Source organism: Mytilus trossulus, unplaced genomic scaffold (assembly GCF_036588685.1).
Source record: "Mytilus trossulus isolate FHL-02 unplaced genomic scaffold, PNRI_Mtr1.1.1.hap1 h1tg000024l__unscaffolded, whole genome shotgun sequence".
Taxonomy (NCBI): Eukaryota; Metazoa; Mollusca; class Bivalvia; order Mytilida; family Mytilidae; genus Mytilus; species Mytilus trossulus.
In genome coordinates, this window is record NW_026963290.1 from 1,208,247 (window position 1) to 1,232,694 (window position 24,448).

The 24,448-nt window shown below is 31.7% G+C and overlaps 1 protein-coding gene across 1 annotated transcript; it reads left to right on the forward strand.

Moving 5' to 3' along the window:
• Positions 1-515: 515 nt before the first annotated feature.
• Positions 516-23,923, forward strand: LOC134699018 (uncharacterized). The gene is made up of 16 exons (XM_063560710.1): positions 516-644; positions 5,876-6,146; positions 7,294-8,568; positions 8,970-9,143; positions 9,799-9,941; positions 10,837-10,941; positions 12,442-12,574; positions 13,570-13,763; positions 14,562-14,735; positions 15,450-15,530; positions 16,302-16,422; positions 18,165-18,280; positions 20,646-20,742; positions 21,470-21,645; positions 22,647-22,760; positions 23,885-23,923. The coding sequence occupies exons 2-16, from the start codon at positions 5,993-5,995 to the stop codon at positions 23,921-23,923; spliced, it is 3,096 nt and encodes a 1,031-aa protein (XP_063416780.1). The 5' UTR covers positions 516-644; positions 5,876-5,992.
• Positions 23,924-24,448: the final 525 nt, after the last annotated feature.

Here is a 24,448-nt window from a genome sequence, read left to right on the forward strand (position 1 = left end):
ACTATGGAAAATAGACCTCAGTGGTACATTTAAGTGTAAAACAACTATTTTATAATATGCGTTCTTAATTTCTACTTAGACTAAGTAGAAATTAAGAACGCATATTATAAAACAGGAACATAAATTAATAAAAAATGCAAAACAAATAATACAATCTAATTAAGTTTTACAAAAATTGTATTGTCTAAATGGCTTGTGTTGAAGTATATGGTAAAAAGAACATAGTTTGTCATTTTTCATAATTGGTTATTTTTCATACCAGACCGCTTATCAGCCCATGATCTCCGATGGAATAATATTTTAAATAAATCAATAAATAACTACCTATATACCACTGTAGGCTAGTACACTTTCTTAATAGTAAAACAATAGACGCTAGTTTGCAATTAAAAATAAATACATAAGTAAAGGTAATAAGGCAACATTTAAACCTAGAGCTATATTATAATACCTTCATTGTCAATACAGAAGTCATTAAAAAAATAATTGTTAACCAGTTCCTATAAATGTCCTAGGTCAAAATGTAAACACATCTATTTATAACGTGTGGATACAACGACATATCATCGAACACCATACAAGCATAAGGAATTACAGTTTCTACGGGGATTTAAGGGACTTATCTTTGAAAGAATAATGGACATGTATGTATACTTTATTAGTCATTGTCGTATTGATTATGTTATGGGCCCCATTTTTTTTGTAATTTTGGTATTTTTACCTCTGTCTGTACATTATCGTATAAATTTTGTAACGTATCGTATACACTCGCTTTTTTATGTTTTCCTTTTGTCAGGTTACCAATGTGTGTAATAGTCCATTCGTTGTCAAGGCATTTGAAACTATAGCTATAAGTACTAAAGTTGATACTCTTTTGATTCTGCATTATTTTGAGATTTCATGATTTGACTGATCTCAATCAAAACATCATATAGTTATATTTTCCTTACATGTTTATTTATGTTCAAAACTGTTTGATTAATAATCTTAATTTAGTTCTGATCTGTTCTTTAGACATTGAAAATCTTGGGAATTCACCTTTTTAATTTGGTTGTCGGTAAGCCAACAGTTTTATTTTATTTATTTTTTATATTTCAACTTAACGATTTAACTTTCGCTTGAATACATATATACCTACTGCAGATCAAGAATTATAATTAACAAAGTATCTATTAAGCGTGTACACTTATTGGTAAAAGTGTTTTGATAATACATTGAGGTTTAAATTGATTTTCTATAATCCGCTTACAGAAAATATTCATTTAAACCTATAAATAAATCTATTTTCATTGTGACTTCCCTTTTTCAACTTTTAAGATAGTCTATTCATATATGAAAACACAAATTCGACGTATAATGACAATGAAATCAGACACTGTGTAAAGGACATTTCAATGTCCGCGCTAGAAATAATTATTGATATTAGAATGAGGAGATGTGGTATGACTGCTAATGAGACAACAATCCAACAAAGTTCAAATGAAGTGGTGCAAATACCGCCTTATAAATTGCCTTGTTAAAAATTGACACCATTTGCAAGTATGGTCTTAAGGAAACGATGATAGTCCGTCGGAAGGGGACGATAAATGGCTGAAACGTGTTAATAAAAGCCATATATCTGGCACGTTAAAGACACCCTTGTAGATTTCGAAAAAGAGTAGGCTAATGCCACTACAAGGCAGCACTCGCACCCGCAAAGTGAAAAGGGATTATTATAAGTTGCAAAACTTGTTTCCCAATCCACTGTAAATACATTTGTTTAAACTAAACTCGATATGAAAAATTTGAAGCAACCCAATTGAGAAAACTAACGGCCTTATTTGTAACAAAATAATATACTAGAGAAAAAATGACAGACTTGAACCAACCACAACAATGCACTAATCCTTAACTACAGTCTCCCGTCTTTGGACAGGCTCATACAGGATGTGGTTGGGTTTAACGTATTTATGAGCGCCCAACCCTTCCCAAAGATGGGACAATAGTGTAACAGCAGAACACAAAACATATTTTGACATCAGTTGAAGAGCCTTAACTCATTAGATCGATACAAGGCAGACAAAACACACAAAGACCGGACGTAACAGTGTATATATTCATCCTCTATCCATAATCAAATTAAAAAAAGACACTAAGTATATATATAACATGTATAAAAGTACACGCTTTTACTTTTAGCTAGTAAAAAGCTAATAACAACTGAAAAAAAGGAATCTAACAGAAATATCTCGGAAAAGATTAACCTCGATGTATTTGAAAAAACTTTTAGGAATTCTGGGTCCTCAATGCTCTTCAACTTCGTAATTTATTTGGCCTTTTTAACATTTTTTATTCGAGCGTAACTGAAGAGTCGACGAAAATATGAAATTTAAATCCTAGTATCTATGATGAGGTTTTTTATGCAAGGACTCGTTTGACTATACGCCATCTAATACATATAACCATCAATATGACATCCGAAGACTGTCGATGGTCAGTGACTAGATGTACTAAAGATGAATACGACAAACACATGCAATCGTATAATGAGGAGTTTTCTATGTCTGTTTGATTTCTTGTTAAATCATTTCAACTATCGGGTTTACCTGAATGACAATAATCCTAGTCTGCTATGGTTAAAATTAGTCAACGAAATGATTTCTTCCGATAAGGCCAGTGTTTTACTTTATAACGTTCCAATACATTTCCGATAACAAAGAACAAAAGCTAATAATAGTAATAACTAAACATGCTAAGATGGTCCGGCACCCATCTCAAACTATGGGACCATTATATGGTCACATTAATAAGGATTCAAATGTCCAATATACATTGGTGATATTTTGCGCGAATTTGACAAAATTGATCTAAACTGACTGTTAATTACGTTACGGTATTTCAACATGCAGCTTTTCTAAATTGTTGTAATGCTCCCTTTTGAAATGACAAAACTCTTATATGATCTTAGCAAAGACCTCACTCACAACAGAATGCACACTACCACAAGAGATAGACTGCTAAAGCAGTCAGCATGTTAACGTGAAACGTAAAAATAATCATAGGGAAATGAGGAAATGTTCATGGCCAAAAGTTGACATTAAGATTTAATGAAACATAGGAACTCGATGATAGATTGGAGAAATAGTGTTATCAAGGAGCAGGATTGTCAATTTTTAAAATGTTGAAAATACGAAATGAACAAGATCAATTTAAAAAAAATAGCTTTCATGCCCAAACAAAACTTAAGATGTATCGCACGATAAAAACATGTGAAACAAACTTGTCATGCCAGCTTCCCAAGGAGATTTAGTTTTCAAATCAAGTGCCAATCTACGGAATTGCACGTTCCGATCGGTAAACTAAAATTATAAAGCAAAACATTCAGTCAAGGCATCACATGATCACATAATGGATCGACATGAAATACGGATACCAACATAAGATGGCATATATAATAGATCAACGTAAAATACTGATGTCAACATAAGAGGATACACAATGAATCGACATGAAATACTGATGCCAACATAAGAGGGCATTTAATGGATCGACATGAAATACTAATGCCAACATAAGAGGGCATTTAATGGATCGACATGAAATACTAATGCCAACAAAAGAGGGTATTTAATGGATCGATATGAAATACTGATGCCAACATAAGAGGGCATTTAATGGATAGCAAGAAACACTGATGCCAACATTAGAGGGCATTAAATGAATCGACATGAAATACTGATGCCAACAAAAGAGGGCATTTAATGGATCGACATAAAACACTGATGCCAACATAAGAGGGCATTTAATGGATCGACATGAAATACTGATGCCAACATAAGAGAGCTTATAATGGATCGACATAAAATATTGATGCCAACATAAGAGAGCTTATAATGGATCGACATGAAACACTGATGCCAACATAAGAGGGCATTTAATGGATCAACGTAAAATACTGATGCCAACATAAGAGAGCTTATAATGGATCGACATAAAATACTGATGCCAACATCAATTGGCATTTAATGGATCGATGTGAAATACTGATGCCAACATAAGAGGGCATGTAATGGATCGACATGAAATACTGATGCCAACATAAGAGGGCATTTAATGGATCGACATGAAATACTGATGAAAACATAAGAGGGCATTTAATGGATGGACACGAAATACTGATGCCAACATAAGAGGGCATTTAATGGATCGACATGAAATACTGATGCCAACATAAGAGGGCATTTAATGGATCGACATGAAACACTGATGCCAACATAAGAGGGCATTACAATGGATCGACGTGAAATACTTATGCCAACATAAGAGGGATTACAATGGATCGACATGAAATACTGATGCATCCGTAGGCTAGCAATCGAATAACTGATGCTTTTTTGTTTCATTTTCTCCACATGATTGCAACAAATTCTGATGCATGTTTCCAATATGTTTCCAATATCTTTATTCTCATAACCTTCTGACAAAATTAAAAGTAATTGTATAACCTGTCAATAGTGTGACTGAAATATGTTTTGAACAAACGGACTTACAGGGGACAAGATGAATCCAACCAAGCTGATTTGGTATAAGAAGAAACCATTCCATTAGTCAAACAAAAAAATATATGTTGACAAACACATATTTACCCAAAAAATGTGAACCTTACCGTTACTCTTGTGAAGTGTTCTTTCTTTATTCATGTTATATGTCTTTGCTTAGATCACCGACAGGTTCAAACCAACAATTCCTTTTCTGCTAAAAAAACAGTTCTAAATAAACAAGCAGGTATGGTGAAATTGCTTTTAAATGAGCATGCTAATCGGATTTTTCACCATGCTGGGTATATTTGTTCCACACCATGTAATAATTTGGACCATATGCAACATGGAACATCAAATTTCTTTCATTTACCTATTCTGTTCCTGCATTTTTTTTTTTTGCATTTTGCATCTTTTGCTGGCAAGAGACAATCTTGCTTGTTTTGCGACCACATACAATATAATTCCTTCTGTTTTCCAATGTGCAGTTTCAATTTTGCGTGTCAAAGGTTCTATATCAAACATAAATAACGAGAGATCAATATGCAAAATTCACATGATTGTTTGTACAAACTTGCATCTTTACCAATTATATCCTCAACCCTTCTTTACCGATACTTTTCTCACAGTAACACATCTACCCTTTTCAATCTTTGCATGACTTAAACGAGACATTTTTATTTAATTTTCTCATTGTATTTTAAACAGATTTTTTATAATTTATGTCCAGTATCTTCCGTATTCTGTCGTGATATACAAGTCAGAGATAAACTTTTAATTAGTTAAACTTTAAATTTTCATTCCAATTACAATTCAACTTTTTATATTAATTCGAGATTTCAGTTATGTTGATCTGTAATATACATTTGTATCTTATTAACTTGACAAAAATTATATAATCTGGTAGGCCGTTTGCGTACAGTCCGATCGACCGTATACGTATCTTAAAAAAGTACGCATACGGCCTAGACCGTAGGTATACGGTCCAAATACTCATATGATCTGGAGCATAATCATGTAACATTGACATATTTACAATGTATTAAATTCACTCCTTAATCATGAGTCGTAAAGAGACTGTTGTTGAATTCTGAAATAATTAATTTCTTTTTTATTTAGGTATAATCTTAAAAGCCTATAATTTGAAAAAAATATTTGTTGTAAAACTTCAATTAAATACATTATTTTTTTATACATTTATATATATATATATTCAAAAGTTTTGCGAAAAAGTTTTGTATTATGCTTTTTTCAACTGTTAAAATAATAATTTGTATTTTCTTCATTGAGAATGTTTCTTAAATTGATTTCAGCCTGTAATAAAACATCAAAAATATTTAATATTGTAAATTATTTAGGCTACACCAACAGTTTTAAAGGGATATAGACGAGAGATAAGCAATGCATCGTTGAGATTAACACAGAAAAGGGTTGTACGTATCGATGAGAGTGGAATAGGGACAACATCTAATATAATGGCAACCAACTCAGATGTAACCGTATCTTCCTGCAAGATGGAAAACAATCTCTCAAATAATTCAGAGGTTAAAACTGAAAATGTAAATATGGACGCTTTAGAAATCGTGGAGAAGATAAAAGAAGTGGAACCAATGACGGTAAATGACTCAGGTACAGTTATAGAAAAGTTAAATTTGATATCAGTTCATTTCCTGTTCTTTTCACTTGATCTCCATCGTCAGTCGTCCGTAGTCGTCGTTAACCTTTACAAAACTGTTCTCTTAAACTACTGGACCAAACTTTTTCGTAGATTTAAAACTGTGTCCGATGAGCGAGCCTGCCAACCAACATGTCTTACATTGTTGAAAAAAGGGTAAAATGTAAGTTTTTTTATTGACTTAAAAGCTTATAGATAAAGAAATCTGACATGGTTGAAACTATATTCTGAATGATGTGATCTACCCATTGTACATTAACTGTCAGAAAATTTTTCTTTGGCGCTGCTGGTATTAAATGATCAACAATCTTTTTTTTTAATTTTAATTTTGAAAACAGTAAAAGATGAGAGAAACTTCGAACAGCTACATGGTACTTTCCATGAAACTAAGGTAAAGTTCAAGTTTCATTGCAGCAGTTCCTTCGCTCCGATTGCTATTTTGACAAATGTCATTTGCGCTAAATTTTATTGTTGAAATGTACCAAATTACTATATGAGTCTTTGACAAAGAAACTTTTATTTAACCGTAACACACATAATTCATTAATAAATCATAATATCATAGTAAATTGAAACATGAAATTAACAAAATCTTTTATCATACAAAGATAATTGCATAAATAAAAGTGTGTACTTCTATCGATTATGAAGACTAATTTCATCACGGTTTTCCCTTTGCGCTTGTACGCGCTGTGCAATTGCCAAAGTAATAACAACGTGAGGGGTTATCGTGCTTTAGTTCACTGCAAACGAAAACTATTAGGAAATTATAGTACGGGAAGGCAATAGTTCAATTTCAGTAAATGTCTGAAGTATTGATCAGTCAAAGTCCATGTACACGTGTTTTTTAAGACAACATAGCCATTAATTTTATTTAACATACTCACTTTTAAAAAAAACTTGAAGTATCATATGACTAACTCTCCAATTTGAATATCTTAGACTGGCGCGATCGCCATTTGATTTTTTTTATTCTAAACGCTTTACCTGAAATCTATTTGTATTAAAATAGACGATCAAAGAAAATTCTGATAGTTCTAAAACAAGGACAATTTAGTAACTGCATATAGTTGTAGAACAATTATTTTTTTCGTTTTTCAGATTTCATAAAAACTATATTTTGTTCTACCACGTCAGAGCACCCGATACATAATTTTGGAAAACTTGATTACAATGTAAATGCATATCACGGAGGACGTACTTGTCTGTACTTCGTCTCGACTACGTCTATCTATTACAATACGGAATTGTTTTTGGTACGATCAGGATATGATGGTAATCATGTACAATTTAAATTGCTTTCAAAAATAATCCCACTTCCTGACGTATATTATAACGACCAAAGGAATAATTACAAAGTAGATGAAGAAGGCATGCTTGTTGCTGATTGCTACCATGACAAAAATCACATCATGATGTTAACAAACGACAGTAACTATGGCAATCTAAGGAATGGGGTGTTTGTAGAAATGCAGGGTAATAAGTCTTCTGTAGAGTTTCCTTTGAATGTAAATGGAGGGAGAAATGAACGAGGAGGTGGGATAACATTGATACTTTGTAGTGGCGGGAAAGGAGACGATTCTATAAATACTTTGTATTTGATTCTCTCTGAGACAGAAGGGAACAAATTCAGCGCTAAAGCCATTTCTGGGGAGGATAAATACGAGTTTTCAGTTAATGACGATGGCATTCTTTGTGTCAGTGGACCAGCCGGAAGTCGATTTGGATTATGGCATAATAGAGATAATATGATAGAAACATCAACGGTAACGTCACACGCTTTTGTCAGTCAGACACAGTGCTTGGATGGAAACGAAGCAATACAACTAATGGGAAACGTCAGAGAGCATGCTGCCATAATGATCCTATGCTCAAACAGTAGCGGAATGGAAGACTCTACGGTTTCCAGTGTTTATCATTTAGTGATAAAAGAGGGAAATCTTGTTACGACAAATGAGATATCTGGTTGTCATGGTACCAATTACAAAAAATCGGACTTATGGAATTTTGAAGTTGTTGGTGCTCGTTTGTTGGCTTCTGGACCTGCAGGACCTTGTAAATATGGGATTTTATCCAATATAATGGCATCTAAGGAAGAATTAAAGACATCATGCAAACAAGATTTCTGTCTCGCAACAGGCGAATCAACAAAAACACAAGGGGATATAGAAGTGACTTTAGGAGAAATAAAAGGGCATGTCAATAAACCTTCAGAGATTTGTATAATGTTAGACCACAAGATAATTCAACTTATTCCCATTGATGAACTTTCACAGCAAAACGGATCTTATGCATTTAAGTATATATGGAAAGAAGATGAGAGAGACGTAGGGCATTATCTTGTACGAGTATTTGCTATAAGGAAACATATCAGAAGTATGTATATTTACAGTTATGTCTATCTAAATTTACTTTTAATAATACTGAATGTATCGGTACGTAGTTCATCAACTCATTTTTGTTTCAATTCCGTTATAGATTTTTAATTCTATCCAAGTCTCTAAGGAATGGTAATTTTTTATAAATTATAAAAGATTAACTTTGACTCATTTTTCCCAATGTTTTTAGTTTTACATCAGAGGTTCTTTTATTATCCACCTGCTGGATAGTTTTCTTTTTTGGAAACGTATCAAACCTGTAGGATTACACATGTAAAAACGGTTCCCTAAATATCTAAGTGCTGCAAGTTTTCACATAACGACTTAAAAATATGGGCAAGAAAGGAGACACACATAATCTTTCGAGATTTCAACACATTTTGCGATATTTTGTTTCAGGTGACGAGGATGTTTACATAGAATTAACAAATTCTCCACGTTCGTTGATAAGACAGAAACCAGGAGTTATTTACGCAGTGAACGTCGGAAGCCCAGTTTACCAAGACATGAATGGCATTGTATATTCAAGTGAATTTTCATTGTTTGCCAATTTCGACCCGACTTTTGAAAATGGTGAGAAATCATATTCCACTTTTACTTTTCAGAACGTATCTTATTGATGACTAATGTGTGTCAATTTTACCTAATATGTATAGTAAGATGTGGTATGAGTGCCAATGAGACAACTCTCTATCCAAATAACAATTTATAAAAGTAAACCATTATAGGTCAAGGTACGGCCTTCAACACGGATCCTTGTACTAAAAAAAATTGCTGAACAAGATATATAAGTGTTCAATAGGATGCCGTTGCCTATGTATATTTTTTTGTAATCTGGGTAAATGCTTGATACTACACGTATTCATCAATGATAGGTAAGTCATTGGTTATGAACAAGTGATTATAAATTAAAAAATATCATCAAAATGCTGTCAAATGACTAGAGGATATACAATAGCATACACATCTTTACACACTGTACCTATGATATGTAAGAAGGTGTTATAATTTACAAACAAGAGTAAGTGTATAATTTCTTTGATCAGTCAGACACTTCGGAGAGAATTGCATCAATGCATGATACGAATCAAGACATTGATAAGAAAAATAAAAACAATTATCAAAAGTATAAGGTAATTATTCTAGCTATTAACATTGACAGACTAAATTACCATTAGTTGTTCGTATATCCTATATTGTCATAATCCGATCTACTTTATTTTGCAAGGTACCCAATGTAAAGCCGCAGGGATGTTAAAGCGTATGGCAAACCTGCCTGGTTCTCTATTAAAAACAAATGATGGTTTTCTTTACACTAAAGCAAGAAGGGCTGAAACATATAATGAGTTTGACAACAGGTTTACTTATAGGGTAAATATAATAAAACTTACAGGTTAACTTATAATATGTGTTTCATAAATCAAAGAGGAACCTGACCACAGGTTTATTTACAATATATGTATGATACAAAAGAGGAATTTTAACACATTTTAATTTCAATATATGTTTTACAAAGCGATGAGTGACTTGATGATACTGTTTTATAGTCAAACTGTGTATGATAATTACAAAAAAATAGATTTGAAAATAGATTGTCTTACAAGGTTTGTGTAATAAGTTATCAAAGATACCTGGATTATAATTGAATACGCCAGACGCGCGTTTCGTCTACATAAGACTCATTAGTGACGCTCTTATCAAAATATTTATAAAGCCAAACAAGTACAAAATTCAAGAGGATTAAGGATCCAAAATTCTAAAATGTTGTGCCAAATACGATTAAGGTAATCTGTGCCTGGGATAGGAAAAACCTTTGTTTTTCGAAAAATTTCAAAGTTGTATCATGTATTGACACAAATCAAATGATTTCAGAAGCAATTGAAGAGAAATTGCGAAATATCTGATATATGGTTGCTAAGTAAATATTCTTAATATAATTTTAAAAGTCTTTTTTTCTTATGAAAACCCCTGCAATATATTACATAAGATGAATTTGATAGAAAAAGAATAGATTTTTTGGTCATAAATGATCCAATTTGGCATAAATTACAATGTTTTATTCGACCCTCTTCAAGTAGTCTTCTGTATACGTGTGTCATACACAATGTTAAATCTAGTTTCTAAGACTGCTGAGGTTTTTTTTTATATGACTGTTATACAGTCAGATCAGATCATACTACCTACCAAAAGTCTCTGTTTTATTGAGATCTGTATAGAACTTTATATTATAAAATCGATTCTGTAATTTTTTTAATGAAAACTTCAGATAAATGACTTACCAAATGGGAAATTCAGACTTAGATTACACCTGACACAACCAACGATTCATTTACTAATAAATGGGAAAGATGTTAATGATGAAGTCAACCAGGTGAGTAACCAGGTTGTGTTAATCAGTTCGTTCAATAAGACATCTTAATTAATAGCCTTTATTCTCTCCAGATGCTCATGTGTACCAAGTCAGAAATATGACAGTTGATATCCATTCGTTTGATGTTTTTGAACTTTTGAGTTTGCTATTTGCTTAGTGACTTTTCGTTTTGATTTTTTTACGGAGTTCGATATTTTTTGTTTTGATTTTTGTACGGAGTTCGGTATTTTTGTGATTTTACGTTTTTGTACCTTATAACGGCATGAATTTTTCTTCGTAGGCTACTTGTCCTTCTGTAGAAACATAACTATGCCTGAAATAAATACTAGTTTTGCTTGGGGTGACCTTTACTTCGATTTGTGATGAATACAGAAATTTGGAGACATAAATCAAATTTCAGTTTGGATCCATTCTTAAGAATTCATATCTTGGTTGCATGTTTAGAAAAGCAATTAGTTATTGTTAATCTATCAGCTGAATACACACATTACATTGTGATTAAAGACATTCAAAAATGACTCTATACAGACATGTTTGTCCTCTACCATTAATTTGTCTTATGATGTACTGTTACAGTTAACTATCATGTAATGGAAGAGAATTAAGATCATTTTTTTCTCTTGAATCCCATTTCGTTTTACCTTAGCTTTTTTTGCAGATTACTGTTCCTTATAGGTTCATTGTTCAATCTGTAGGATTACACATAGCTATTCTATGTTATTGTTCTTTGGATTTTGGTTGACAGTTGTCTCCTTGGCAAACATATCTCGTCTCCTAAGTTTTAAAACGATGGGAAATACTGATCATACAATTATTATTTATAACTAAAATGTTGATCACTAATGATATTCTTCTGTTTTCGATCTATAAGCAGTTGAGGGAGAAAACATTGGATTTTAACCTATATCAAATCAAAGTAATGCATAAAACATAGTAAAGCAGTGTCGACAGTTCTTACGATATATGTATTATGTTTTGTTTAGCCCTAATTTATCTAAATAACCCTCCCTCTCTCAAACTAAACAAAATAATATAGTATATAGCTAACACATCTTTAGGAGTAATTAGATTATTGTATCAAATTAAAGACACAAATTTCTAGATTCATTTAAACATAGCTAGACATAGTATACAGTAGAGATATTGTATATTTGAATTTGTTGTACTGTTTTCTTGTCACGTAATGTTTTAATTTTATCGGTATTATCAAAATTGTAATATTAAAGGGACGTTAAGCTAGTCATAAAATTATGTTTAACCCTGCATTTTTTTCTTTAAAATGTGCTGTACTATATCAGGATTAAGGCAGTTATCAAGTAGTCCGTTTCTCGGTACTTATGCGTTGTTTTTATTACAGTTCAAAGTTTCTTTTGTTCCGTTATTTTCATCTTATAGTTTATGTGTTTCTCTCCGTGTGTATTTGTGACCAAAATTTATTTTCGCTTTATCTACCAATGACTATTAAACAGGGGTATACTACAGTTGCCTTTATATTAACAGAAAATTCAAGACAAGATGGAAGTAGGAGACTTGAAAAGTACTACAGCTTATTATGTCGACATTAACGTGGAAATAACAGACAACAGTCTACTAATGCATAGTCAGAGTGGATCAGATGTCTATACAAATGCCGGTAGGTGTCTCCTTAACCATGTTTACTTTAAAAGTAAAATAAAAAGAAAAGAGAAAAATACGAGTAGAAATTCAAATCATGGAAGAGAAAATGATAACCTCATCGCTAATATATACTAAAGACTACGAACAGACAAATAAATCCACAATCAGTTTATTGTAACTAAAGACTGACGATTAAGATACTAAAAGGAAGACCTTAAAAGTCTTGATTACCATAAAAGGGGGAGGTTTGGCATGCAACAAAACCAGGTTCAACAAACCATTGTTTTTTTCTTAAAATGTCATGTACCAAGTAAGAAAAATAGCCATTGTTATATTATATTTGGTTTCTGTGTGTGTGTGACATTTTAATGTTGTGTTTCTGTTGTGCCGTAGTTCTCTTATATATGATGCGTATCCGTCAGGTTTAGTTTGTTACCCGGATCTGTTTTTTTATCAATCGATTTTTGCGGTAAACTACTGTTGCCTTTATGTTTGGCTATATCACATGATCATGAAGTGTTAACAAATACTGGTCCACTTAAAACAACGATTCGAATATTTCACGTTTTTATTATTCGGTTCTGTTTGAACTCTATTCCATCCATTAAAAAGGATTAAATCAATTAAAATATACCGTGCAAGAGGAAGATATAAGTTTAAAAATTCTCAATTGCAGAATTATGATCGCAATCAGTTCAATAATTCATAACACGTTTGACCTTTCCAGATAATGGAAAGATGTATTATAATTTGAGGTTTTAAATGTTGATTGTTGCAGTAAACCGTTAACAATGTATAGTGCTCTTATGTATTCCACAATGTTAATCATGTCTTCATTGCATCTTAATATAAATGACATGCATTTATAAACTATAACGATACACAAAACAAACATTTTGCATGCTTTTTAAATCTTCTCTTGGAATATTTATAATTGCAATGTCTTGCAAAACATCTTAAACCGTAAACGAATAATACAAAATAAAACGGCCATATGCTTATTTGTTGCAGATTACTTATGTGCTTTTGCATTACTTGACAATTCCTATAAAGATAAAGCAATTCCTGAGAGTCAGCTTCAAGAAGAAGAGCAAGAAAAACATAAATTGGCAAATAAAGCACTTCCAATGAATATTGCCGTTACCAGAAAAGAGATGACAGTTGTTGGATGGTCTCCAAATCTTCTCAAGAATGCAAGTGGCGAGGTATAGTATAATTGATGAGTTTTCACAACCATTTGGTCAAATCCACTGCTCGTGAATTATTGTGGTGACCAGAAATATAATTCATACATTCATTTTCTGTAAATTTGCTGTGCATGAAATCTTGTATCATTTCGAAATACTAAGTTATACAAAGCCGTAGTTGCGGATCGTCTACGGTTCAGGTTTTTAGAATAATTGATCTTCAATATGACAGTTGTTATTAATTCGTTTGATGTCTTTGATCTTTTGATTTTACCTTCAACTTCATAATCAACTGTTTAGATTCGAGCACCAGTATTAATTTTAGGTTTTAGTTTGTTACACCGATTTATTTTTTTGTCCATGGATTTATGAGTTTTGAACAGCGGTATACTACTGTTGCCTTTATTTAGTATTTTGCACAGATTTAAATGCGGGTAAAAATATTTTGCTGGGCAAGGATATATAACTAATGTTGCCTAAATACTATGTATTTACGGAACCATATCCATCTTAAAACAATAATATAAACACACTTTTATAAAATGTTATGCATCAGGAACACACAAAGCCTAATATTTTTAAGCCAATGATGTTAAAGGCATGGACCAAATAAAAAGCTTTGTGACCAAAAACAAACTCATTACATGAAATCAAACCACTCACTTCTAATGGAAGTCTGGGTTACAGGAGGACTACTTCCATGCTTTTCCGTTCCTTTCGAAATGTGCCTTGCTACTGAAATAAATCTACAGAATTCACAGAGAGATGTTTGAATGTATATAAAGCTACCGAATCACTTATAATTGTTTTGTATAGAACAAAGATATGAAACACTGGAACACATCTGGAGACATAAGAGTATGCGATGCATCGGGATATGGGACTGAGGCTTGCTTTAAAACGTCGCACATGTGGTCTTGCAAATATCAAGAAGTAAATCTACTTGATCACTTCACAGCAGAATACTTAGATACTGCTCCTGAAATACAGGTAGGGTGTTTACATTTGGTAGATATGTTTTGATTGCTGTTTCATTATTATTCCTTCTCCGATAGAAATGTCAATGGTATACCCCCTTTCTATTTGAAATTGAACTTTTGATTTGTGATTTTCTTTGACCAGTTTTATGCACAAAATGAAAAATGTAAAGTCTGTTGGAACTGCTTAACAGTTATGATGAAAGAATGTAGGGTAAAAACACTTGATTTTTTTTTACTTTGGATTTTTTTTCCCGTGTATACTAATTTTCGTGCATTGGTTATAATTTTTATTTTAGTTGATATTTGATTTCGTGGTTTCTGTAAATATAACGAAATTTGATGAGACTGTCATTAAAGTGAGAGGGTTAGCGCTATAGAACCAGGTTTAATCTACCATTTTCTCTACATGGGAAAATACCTGTACCAAGTCAGGAATATGACAGTTCTTGTCCATAAGTTTTTGATACGTTTTGTTATTTGATTTTGCCATGTGATTATTGACATTCCGAATTGAAGTTCAGTATTTTTGTGATTTTACTATCAAAGTCTGCATACATTTCTGTATAACATTTGTAATTCATAAGTCATTGGAATTCGCTGTTCCCAGGGCATAAAAAAATCCAAGAAAATTGATATCCAACGAATAATAATGAATTCACAATATTGTTGGTTATCAAAAAATAATTATAACTTTAATTTGTTTTAACATAATGTCTGTGTACAGGTGTCTGAGTGGTATAAACAAGGGCATTGCTTTGGAGGATTCTACTGCTTTACAGCCCAGCTCATGTCAGACGATGGCCAGGTGAGAGAATAGGTTTAACAAATACACTATTTTAAAATTTGACAGAAAACGGTCAGTTTAGATGAATAATGCAATGTTTCATCGTTCAATTCATGCACAGGAAATGTTAACTATTAAAGTTAGAAACATAAGTCTAGCAAACTGTTACATAGCGAATCAGGTTAAACATTTATACTGAATAACTTTATTTAATTTTTTTTAGATAACTAAAATGTTGTCAATCCAGATTTTACATAACATGCGCGCGCAGATCGGGAAATAGGATGTAATTGATGAAATATTCCTTATATATGCAATCAATTCTTACATTATTACGTTACGTCTAGCCAACAGCGAATTTACCCAAGCAAGAGATACCGGTTAATTTTCTGTGATGGCGTCTTCAAACACACATTAATTTTGATTGTCTAATAGTTGGTACTCGGTTATAACCGCATAAATGCATCTCAGTGACCTGCAGCATAAATTGCAACGCATCCTTGCTTATTAACGGTGTCTTTAAAACTTTATCTTTATTAGATGGAGAAAATGGTTTACATTATATAGATATTCTTAAAGTGTCATTTACCTCGTGAGAAAAAAGAAATTAATAATTAGAGGTTAAAATTAAAATATAAAATATACCGAACTGCAAGGAAAATTCAATCAGAAATGACGGATTTTGTTTTCGAAACATTCGTCGACAAAATGTTACAATAGGGAATACAAATCTATCAGTACCTGTAATTTTAAGGGGTATGATATTTAACATTGTCAATTCAAATATTATAGGTAATAAAAGAATATACAACAGGAGAATTAGGTACATTAACAAATAAAGATTGGTTACAAGCTTCTGTGACTTTCTCTGATTATGGATCTGGAGCTAGGATAGTCACCTTTTCGTCTAAAGGTATATTATCTTAAAATTGTGATATGACGCTTTGTTGATAATTCCTCAAACAATATCAGAAGTCCTTTAGGTCCGTGTATAGTTTATCTTTTACCGTGGCTTAATCGTGTCGGGTACAGCTTTCGAAACTTTCGGTTTTCTCAGGACTACATTTTCATATTCTACTTTGTCATTCAAATGTTTTGATATAAATGACACTGATGAGTCTAATGAAAACAATCAATAACTGTCAGATTCCTTCAATATTCTTGGTTAATATGATTAATAACATATATATATTAACCGTCAAAAAATCATTCAGAATCAGAGATTCCTAATGCCTAGGTGGAGTTGACCTTCCAAGACCGTTGCAATTATTTTATGTTCCTTTTTGATCATACAGCTCCTAATGTGTTTTCATGTTTTCAAAACCCTTGGCCTTCATTTGTTTGGATAAGCTACTTCCTGATAAAGACAGATCCATAAAAACGTCTGTCCTTTCAACTCCCTTCGTGCATAATTTCCTTATCTTCAAACTTAAGGTAGCCAAAGCTGGTATCATTTGTTTGGGTATGTCACGTGTCAAAGTCCGGTCAGTCTCTTTGAGCTTTTGGCCTCTATAAGAGTTTAATCTTGTCTGTTGTTTTTTTCATTCGCGTATAAAACAAATGTTGACCAAACTGACTAAACTGACCAAACTGACTAAACTGACCAAACTGACAAAACTTTGTTATCTTGATACATCATGGGATAAGATGTGTCATTTATCAGTCAGGTCAATCTCACCTTGATTTTGACCTTTGACCCCATTGATAGTAAAACTCTGTTGTTGCCATCACATTTGAACTTGAGCACTGCAATATACAAAACGTTATCATTTTGACCCGGATTATTTACTTTCTATATCTAAATTTATAGTTAACCTCAGGCATTTGTATTGTGATTTTAACGTTTTTGATCAAGGCAAAAGTGAGAAAAGCGTTTCGGACACTCATAATGTATATGTATACAATTATTTTTTTTTTAATGTATCGGTAAACCAATAGTTTTCTTTATATTGATAAACATATGTTTGTGATACCCGTGTATTTATTTGTGTTTGAAAATTTGCGTTTACAACATACATTTTACTACTGTTGGTTAGAAGAAAAAAAAATCTGCCAAAAACATCTATCAAAATATTGTTGCTACTATACTTATCATTATCACTATTTTGATCGTTTCCAATAACTATGTTTTTGTGATAATTCATTATATCGTGCTACTCGCTTGCGATAGAAAATTATAGTCAGAAACTTAGGGCGCATGTGCCATTGTCAATGTAAATATAAACGTCTTCATAATCTTTATAGAGATAAAAAAATAATCTATGGTTTTTCAAATACTATGATAATTTTCTGCCATTTCTCATCTCGGGGCTGTCGACATTCGATGAGATTGTAGCTGATAAACACCCTCTCGTTAAAAAAAATCGATAATCTACAATTATGTATTTTTGTATAAAATAATGACGTCAAAAACTGGACAAGGTATTTCATTCCCTGCATTGCTAAAAATAAGAACACACGTGCCATTGTCTAGGTAAACATCAACGACGTCATAATCAAAATAGCGATAAACAAATTATCAATGGCCTTTCAAACTATAGGATGCGTCTCGGCCATATCACATCCCAGGACCGTCGGCATTCAATTACATTGTAGCTGCTAAACACCTTTTCGTATAAAAGTAAACTCTATAAACCATTATGGTTTTTTTATTAGGTAAAGACGACAAATACTGGACAGGGTATTTTGGTCCTTATATATCAGCTGCTGAAGTTCGTGTGAAGAAAGAAAGTAAACCAGCCAAAGATGACAGCTTTTCAGATATTGATCAGGTATATCAGAGTTTGAATATATAAAAAAAAATCATCATTAGTTGTAAACGATAATGAAGTAAAGACAAACAAATTAAAAACAATTACAAACAGACAAAATATAAGATAAAATCCCATACAAATACAACGATTGAAAAAATAGCATTTCTCTAAGGACAAAAAAATAAGAAGTAATCACGATCAGTACCTATCTTATAAGTGTTATGATGTTGAATCAATCAAATTTGTCGACTTTAGAGATATGACCCATGGCAGTTGGTAAAACCACAATGCAAACTTGTAATGCATTTAATGGAAAACAGCAATAATCATGCGATCAGATATTTAACTGGTTCCATAATACATTTTAGATGAATGCGACGTTATAATTTCAGATATAAAATATCAACAATAAATGTAACAGGTAAAAAACAACAATACAAAACTACAGGCTGTTGTAAGTCATGCATAATTAGTTTGGGACAACATATGCATAAGTATGCAATGATCTTTTTACCTAAGAACAATGTGACGTTTGCTAGTGAACAAATCTCCTGTTCAACAGGTCAATGAGCTTTAAACAGAAATTTGAAGGAAGTTTTACCAATAAATGATACTTAGGGCAAGATCATGTGTCGAAGTAACAAGTAACGTGAATAACTCACATATAACCTTTTCGAAACGTTTATCTCTATCTTAATGTAAAATAAATTAATTAGTACATTCAAGTTATTATTCCAAAACTTCATAACACGAAATGTTGCTAAACGATTATTTCTTTTATTGCAACTTAATATTATGACGTCGTCGGTAATATTAAGCTGTTAACCATCATTATCTATGTACACTTGAAAAAAATATGTTTTAAATTCTAATATATGGGGTACATCTATCTGCATTTAGCGGAAATGCTATAATTACAAGTCTTATTTTTATATATTTTTCATTATAAATTTACTCGAAAAGCTTTTTCCTATAAAATGTACCAAAGATAAAAAAAAAAAAAAAAAAAAAAAAAAAAAAAAAGAATAACTCACATGTTGCTCAATGCTTTAACATAAGCCTATTATGTCTGTTTGTGTTGCTCATCCAATTTTGTCAATACAATGTTAACGGAACTACAAACAACTGTCATTCAAGCGGGGGTTAAGTTAGCTTAAAATTGAGGTTTAACTCATAATTTTCTTCGAAATGCATATACTAAGTCAGGAATATGACATTAATTTTTCACCTGTTCAGTTGATTGATTGAGTTCCATTTTGATAGATTTTATGAACTGTTTTTGAATTTGTTCTAGAGTTTGATATTTTTTCCTACTCTTTTCTAGTAACAATTTATTTAAGAATTACGTTTTCCTAGGCCATGATATAAATCTGCTTACTTTCGACCAGATTGGTTTTTTTACGCATGAAAACCATAGATTTATGTAAGGCCGAATATTGAGTATTTATCAGATGCAGCAGGACAACAAACTAGACAGCATACTATGTTTTAAAAAAGAAATCAACCTGAAAAAGTATCCTTGTGACACATTATGTAAATATTCAGACGTCATTTAAAGTCGTTTTGAATTTCAAGAATTCAATTTCTTATATACTCAATTTGAATTCCTTTTCCCATAATGGAAATAAAGAAGTAATGATAGTTTAAGTAGATCTACGGAATTGAATTCATGAAAGGTAAATATCATTCATAATTTCTGCAAATCTTTTTGAGGGTTTCACAAGCCCTGTAGTCAGCACTTCTTTGACTTGAGTTATCATTGATATGTTCATAATTATGAATAAACTGTAAACAAAATTTAGATTTTTTGAAATACTAAGGCATTTCTACCTGAGGAAAAGATTGTCTATCCCAAATTCATGTATTTGGTTTTCATGTTATATTTGTTATTCTCGTGGTGTTTTGTCTGATGCTTGGGTCGTTTCTGTGTGTGTTACGTTTCGGTGTTATGTCGTTGTTCTCCTCTTATATTTAATGCGTTTCCCTCGGTTTTAGTTTGATACCCCGATTTTGTGTTTTGTCCATGGATTTGTGAGTTTTGAACAGCGGTATACTACTGTTGCTTTTATTTACCTTCGCTTTTTTGTCAAAACTTTTAGGAAATTTTTGTCCTCAATGCTCTTCAACTTCTTACTTTATTATGGCCTTTTAAACCATTTTTGAATCGAGCGTCACTAATGAGACTTTTGTAAACGAAACCCGTGTCTGGCGGTAATATGAAATTTTAATCCTGGTATCTATGATGTGTTTATTTGATAATAACGTAAATCTACAATGGCAAGTAAATAATAAACTAACTATGTTGCTATAATTTGATGAACATTCCTAAATCCAAAAAAAAACTTATATAAATATCAATTCTTTGAATATTGAACATTTACAGACTGACGACAGTGCTAAAAGATCAAGTTTAGAAAAAATGGTGACGAATATTCTAACCAGCAATCAAAGTATGTTTGAAGATCTCGTTGACGACAAACGTAAGTCTTCAGGATAAAATGACCAATCAAATCAGAGAGAAAAATTACAAAAAGCCAATCCAATACCCTTTATCTTAGAATGATGTAAAGTAATATACATGTATATATATTATAGTTTGCTGTTCGGTGTGAGCCAAGGCTCCGTGTTGACGACCGTACCTTGACCTATAATGATTTACTTTTATAAATTAATTGGATGAAGAGTTGGCTCATTGACATTCCTACCACATCTTCCTATATCAAAGTAAATGTTATTGGCATGTTATCTTCGATGAGTGAACACATTGCCATTCTTATACATTTTATCGGATGAGATAGGACTATCTACTGATTTTAGGAACTATACAGAAAAATATATGTATTTTGTAGTATGTTTGAGAAAAGTGTCGGTGATGTTATGCCTCATTTAATTCATGTTCTTATTTATACCTTCGAAAAAAGCAGTAATAAACTTCGTTCTAAATAAATTAGTGAAGTTCATTCTAGAAGCATACGTTACACATTAAAACAACCTGCATGTATTTTTTAGTTTTCAGTACATAACGACATTTAAACGATATCTAATTTCGTGGATGTGCCATCGTCTGCATACAAGATCATTGAAAAAGTGTACTGCTTTGAATATTTAAGTTCTAAATCCACTTCTTTCGGCAAAATTCACTAGCATTGGTATCCATAGGAATGATAGTGAATCTATAGTATGAAATTTTAAATGGGCATTTTGTAGATTTACCAGTTGATCAGGATTTCGAAAAGCAAACAGATATGTCTAATGAGTTGCATGGCTGGAAGGGAGGCAAAAAACAAACTCACAAAAAGAGGGAAATCAGAGTATTTGTTTCAAGCACATTTCGAGATTTTACTATGGAGAGGGAAACAATTATCAAAAAGGCTTTTAGAGACGTAAGTAAAAAAATGTGCAAAGATACCAACAAAACAACGAAAATATCAAGATTGAACAAATAAAAAAGAATGGTAAAAACTTACCAGCAGAGTAGTAAATACAGTTAATTTGCTGGGGCATGTCTGATATTTTTAATTATACTAAATTATGAAAATTGGGAAATATTTCATTTTATATATTCTTACGAGGAGTATACTTGGACATTGTCTTATTCATCTGTATTTTTTTTATTTTCCTTTTTGTTCTTAATATCAACAGAATATTTGAGTAACAATAAAAAAGTAAATATTATGATAGAAATATAATCTTCTAGGTATTAGTCTATTAAGATGAATGATATGTCATTCAAGAACAGGCAGACTCATTAAATAGTTTATGACATTATAACATTGACTGTACATCCATACCAAGGCAAAAGAAGTTATATATATGTCAATATAATAAGAGAGAAAACTCATCAAGGAAAAGAAACAAAAAGCAGTGAACAATAAAAAAGTATTACACAGAAAAACTTGAGATTGGTGGTAATATCAGGTGCTTCATATAAAATACCTGGTCCTCATATAATTACACGTATGGTTCTGATTTATGGCTGCACGATATGTGTTTCTTGGTAAATTTTTCAGATGTCGTTTAAACTTAAATATTAAAAAAGAACAATCCCTCAAATGTATTTCAAAATTTACCCACAACTTGCCTGGATTGCGACTTATGTTGAGGTCAGGTTATGTTTACATGTTTCCACAAAGTTTTGCATCAAAAGCAACATAGAATTCTTCTAATTCATAAAATTCGTGTTGTTGATTCTCCAATGCTCACCAAAGATTAGATTGAGTTGTTACTGCTATTCAACGTTTGTTATAAAAGGATATTGAGTTATGAAATATTATTAGGCGCGCTTGAAATGTTAATGCACTACTTATTACTTATTAACTAAAGCGTAGTGGTATACTGGGAGATATTAATATGAAATACGAATTGTTGCATACATTTATTTCAGATAAATCGTCTTTGTGTAGACAGAGGTGTATTCTTTACTTATGTCGACCTAAGATGGGGGATAACAACAGAACAAACAAATGATGGCAAAACTATTGCTATATGTTTACAAGAGGCAAGTATAAACTATTGCTATATGTTTACAAGAGGCAAGTATAAACTATTGCTATATGTTTACAAGAGGCAAGTATAAACTATTGCTATATGTTTACAAGAGGCAAGTACAAACTATTGCTATATGTTTACAAAAGGCAAGTATAAACTATTGCTTTATGTTTACAAGAGGCAAGTATAAACTATTGCTATATGTTTACAAGAGGCAAGTATAAACTATTGCTATATGTTTACAAGAGAAAGTATAAACTATTGCTATATGTTTACAAGAGAAAGTATAAACTATTGCTATATGTTTACAAGAGGCAAGTTAAAACTATTGCTATATGTTTACAAGAGAAAGTATAAACTATTGCTATATGTTTACAAGAGAAAGTATAAACTATTGCTATATGTTTACAAGAGGCAAGTTAAAACTTTTGCTATATGTTTACAAGAGGCAAGTATAAACTATTGCTATATGTTTACAAGAGGCAAGTATAAACTATTGATATATGTTAACAAGAGGCAAGTATAAACTATTGCTATATGTTTACAAGAGAAAGTATAAACTATTGCTATATGTTTACAAGAGGCAAGTACAAACTATTGCTATATGTTTACAAGAGGCAAGTATAAACTATTGCTATATGTTTACAAGAGGCAAGTATAAACTATTGCTATATGTTTACAAGAGGCAAGTATAAACTATTGCTATATGTTTACAAGAGGCAAGTATAAACTATTGCTATATGTTTACAAGAGGCAAGTATAAACTATTGCTATATGTTTACAAGAGGCAAGTATAAACTATTGCTATATGTTTACAAGAGGCAAGTATAAACTATTGCTATATGTTTACAAGAGGCAAGTATAAACTTTTGATATATGTTTACAAGAGGCAAGTATAAACTATTGCTTTATGTTTACAAGAGGCAAGTATAAACTGTTGTTATATGTTTACAAGAGGCAAGTTTAAACTATTGCTATATGTTTACAAGAGGCAAGTATAAACTATTGCTATATGTTAACAAGAGACAAGTTTAAACTATTGCTATATGTTTACAAGAGGCAAGTATAAACTTTTGATATATGTTTACAAGAAGTAAGTATAAACTATTACTGTATGGTTACTATAATTTGCAGATACAACCAATGGCTATACTTTTACAAGAGGTATTTTGAAACTATTACTATAAGATTATAAAGAAATCAGAAGAAATATTTTCATAGTTCATTTAAAGTATTGACAAGTCAACTATTTAGAAATATAAACAAGAGGCAAGTATAAACTTTTGCTGCATAGTAACAAACAGCTGCAAGTAACCCAATTGTTAAACTTTTACAAGACGTTGGTAAAACTCTAACAATGTGTAAAAGACTATACCAGTATAAATATTTCCACGGCGTCTGTAGACTATTGATAAATGTAAGAAAAGGCAATACTGTTATTTGCAAGTAAAGAAAATGTCAACAAGAGGTATGAAAACAGTAACTGTCAACAAGAGGCATAAAACAGAAACTGTCGATATGAGTGTTTTATATTCAAACGGATGCCTTTTTTGTTATTTTGAAAGGCAAGTAAAATTAAGAGTCAAAGTAAATTCTTATCCTTGAATTTTAAATATTTGGCTCTGAACGTTCACGGTGGAAGCAAATTCTGAAACGCGCTTTGGGCGCATTAATCTATAAACGTGATGTCTTCATTCT

Coding starts and splice junctions, on each gene's coding strand:
- LOC134699018 (XM_063560710.1), top strand. CDS start 5,993: ATGGCAACCAACTCAGATGTAACCGTATCTTCCTGCAAGATGGAAAAC. Junction 14,736..15,449: donor ATACTGCTCCTGAAATACAG/GTAGGGTGTTTA, acceptor GTCTGTGTACAG/GTGTCTGAGTGGTATAAACA. Junction 21,646..22,646: donor TCAAAAAGGCTTTTAGAGAC/GTAAGTAAAAAA, acceptor CATTTATTTCAG/ATAAATCGTCTTTGTGTAGA.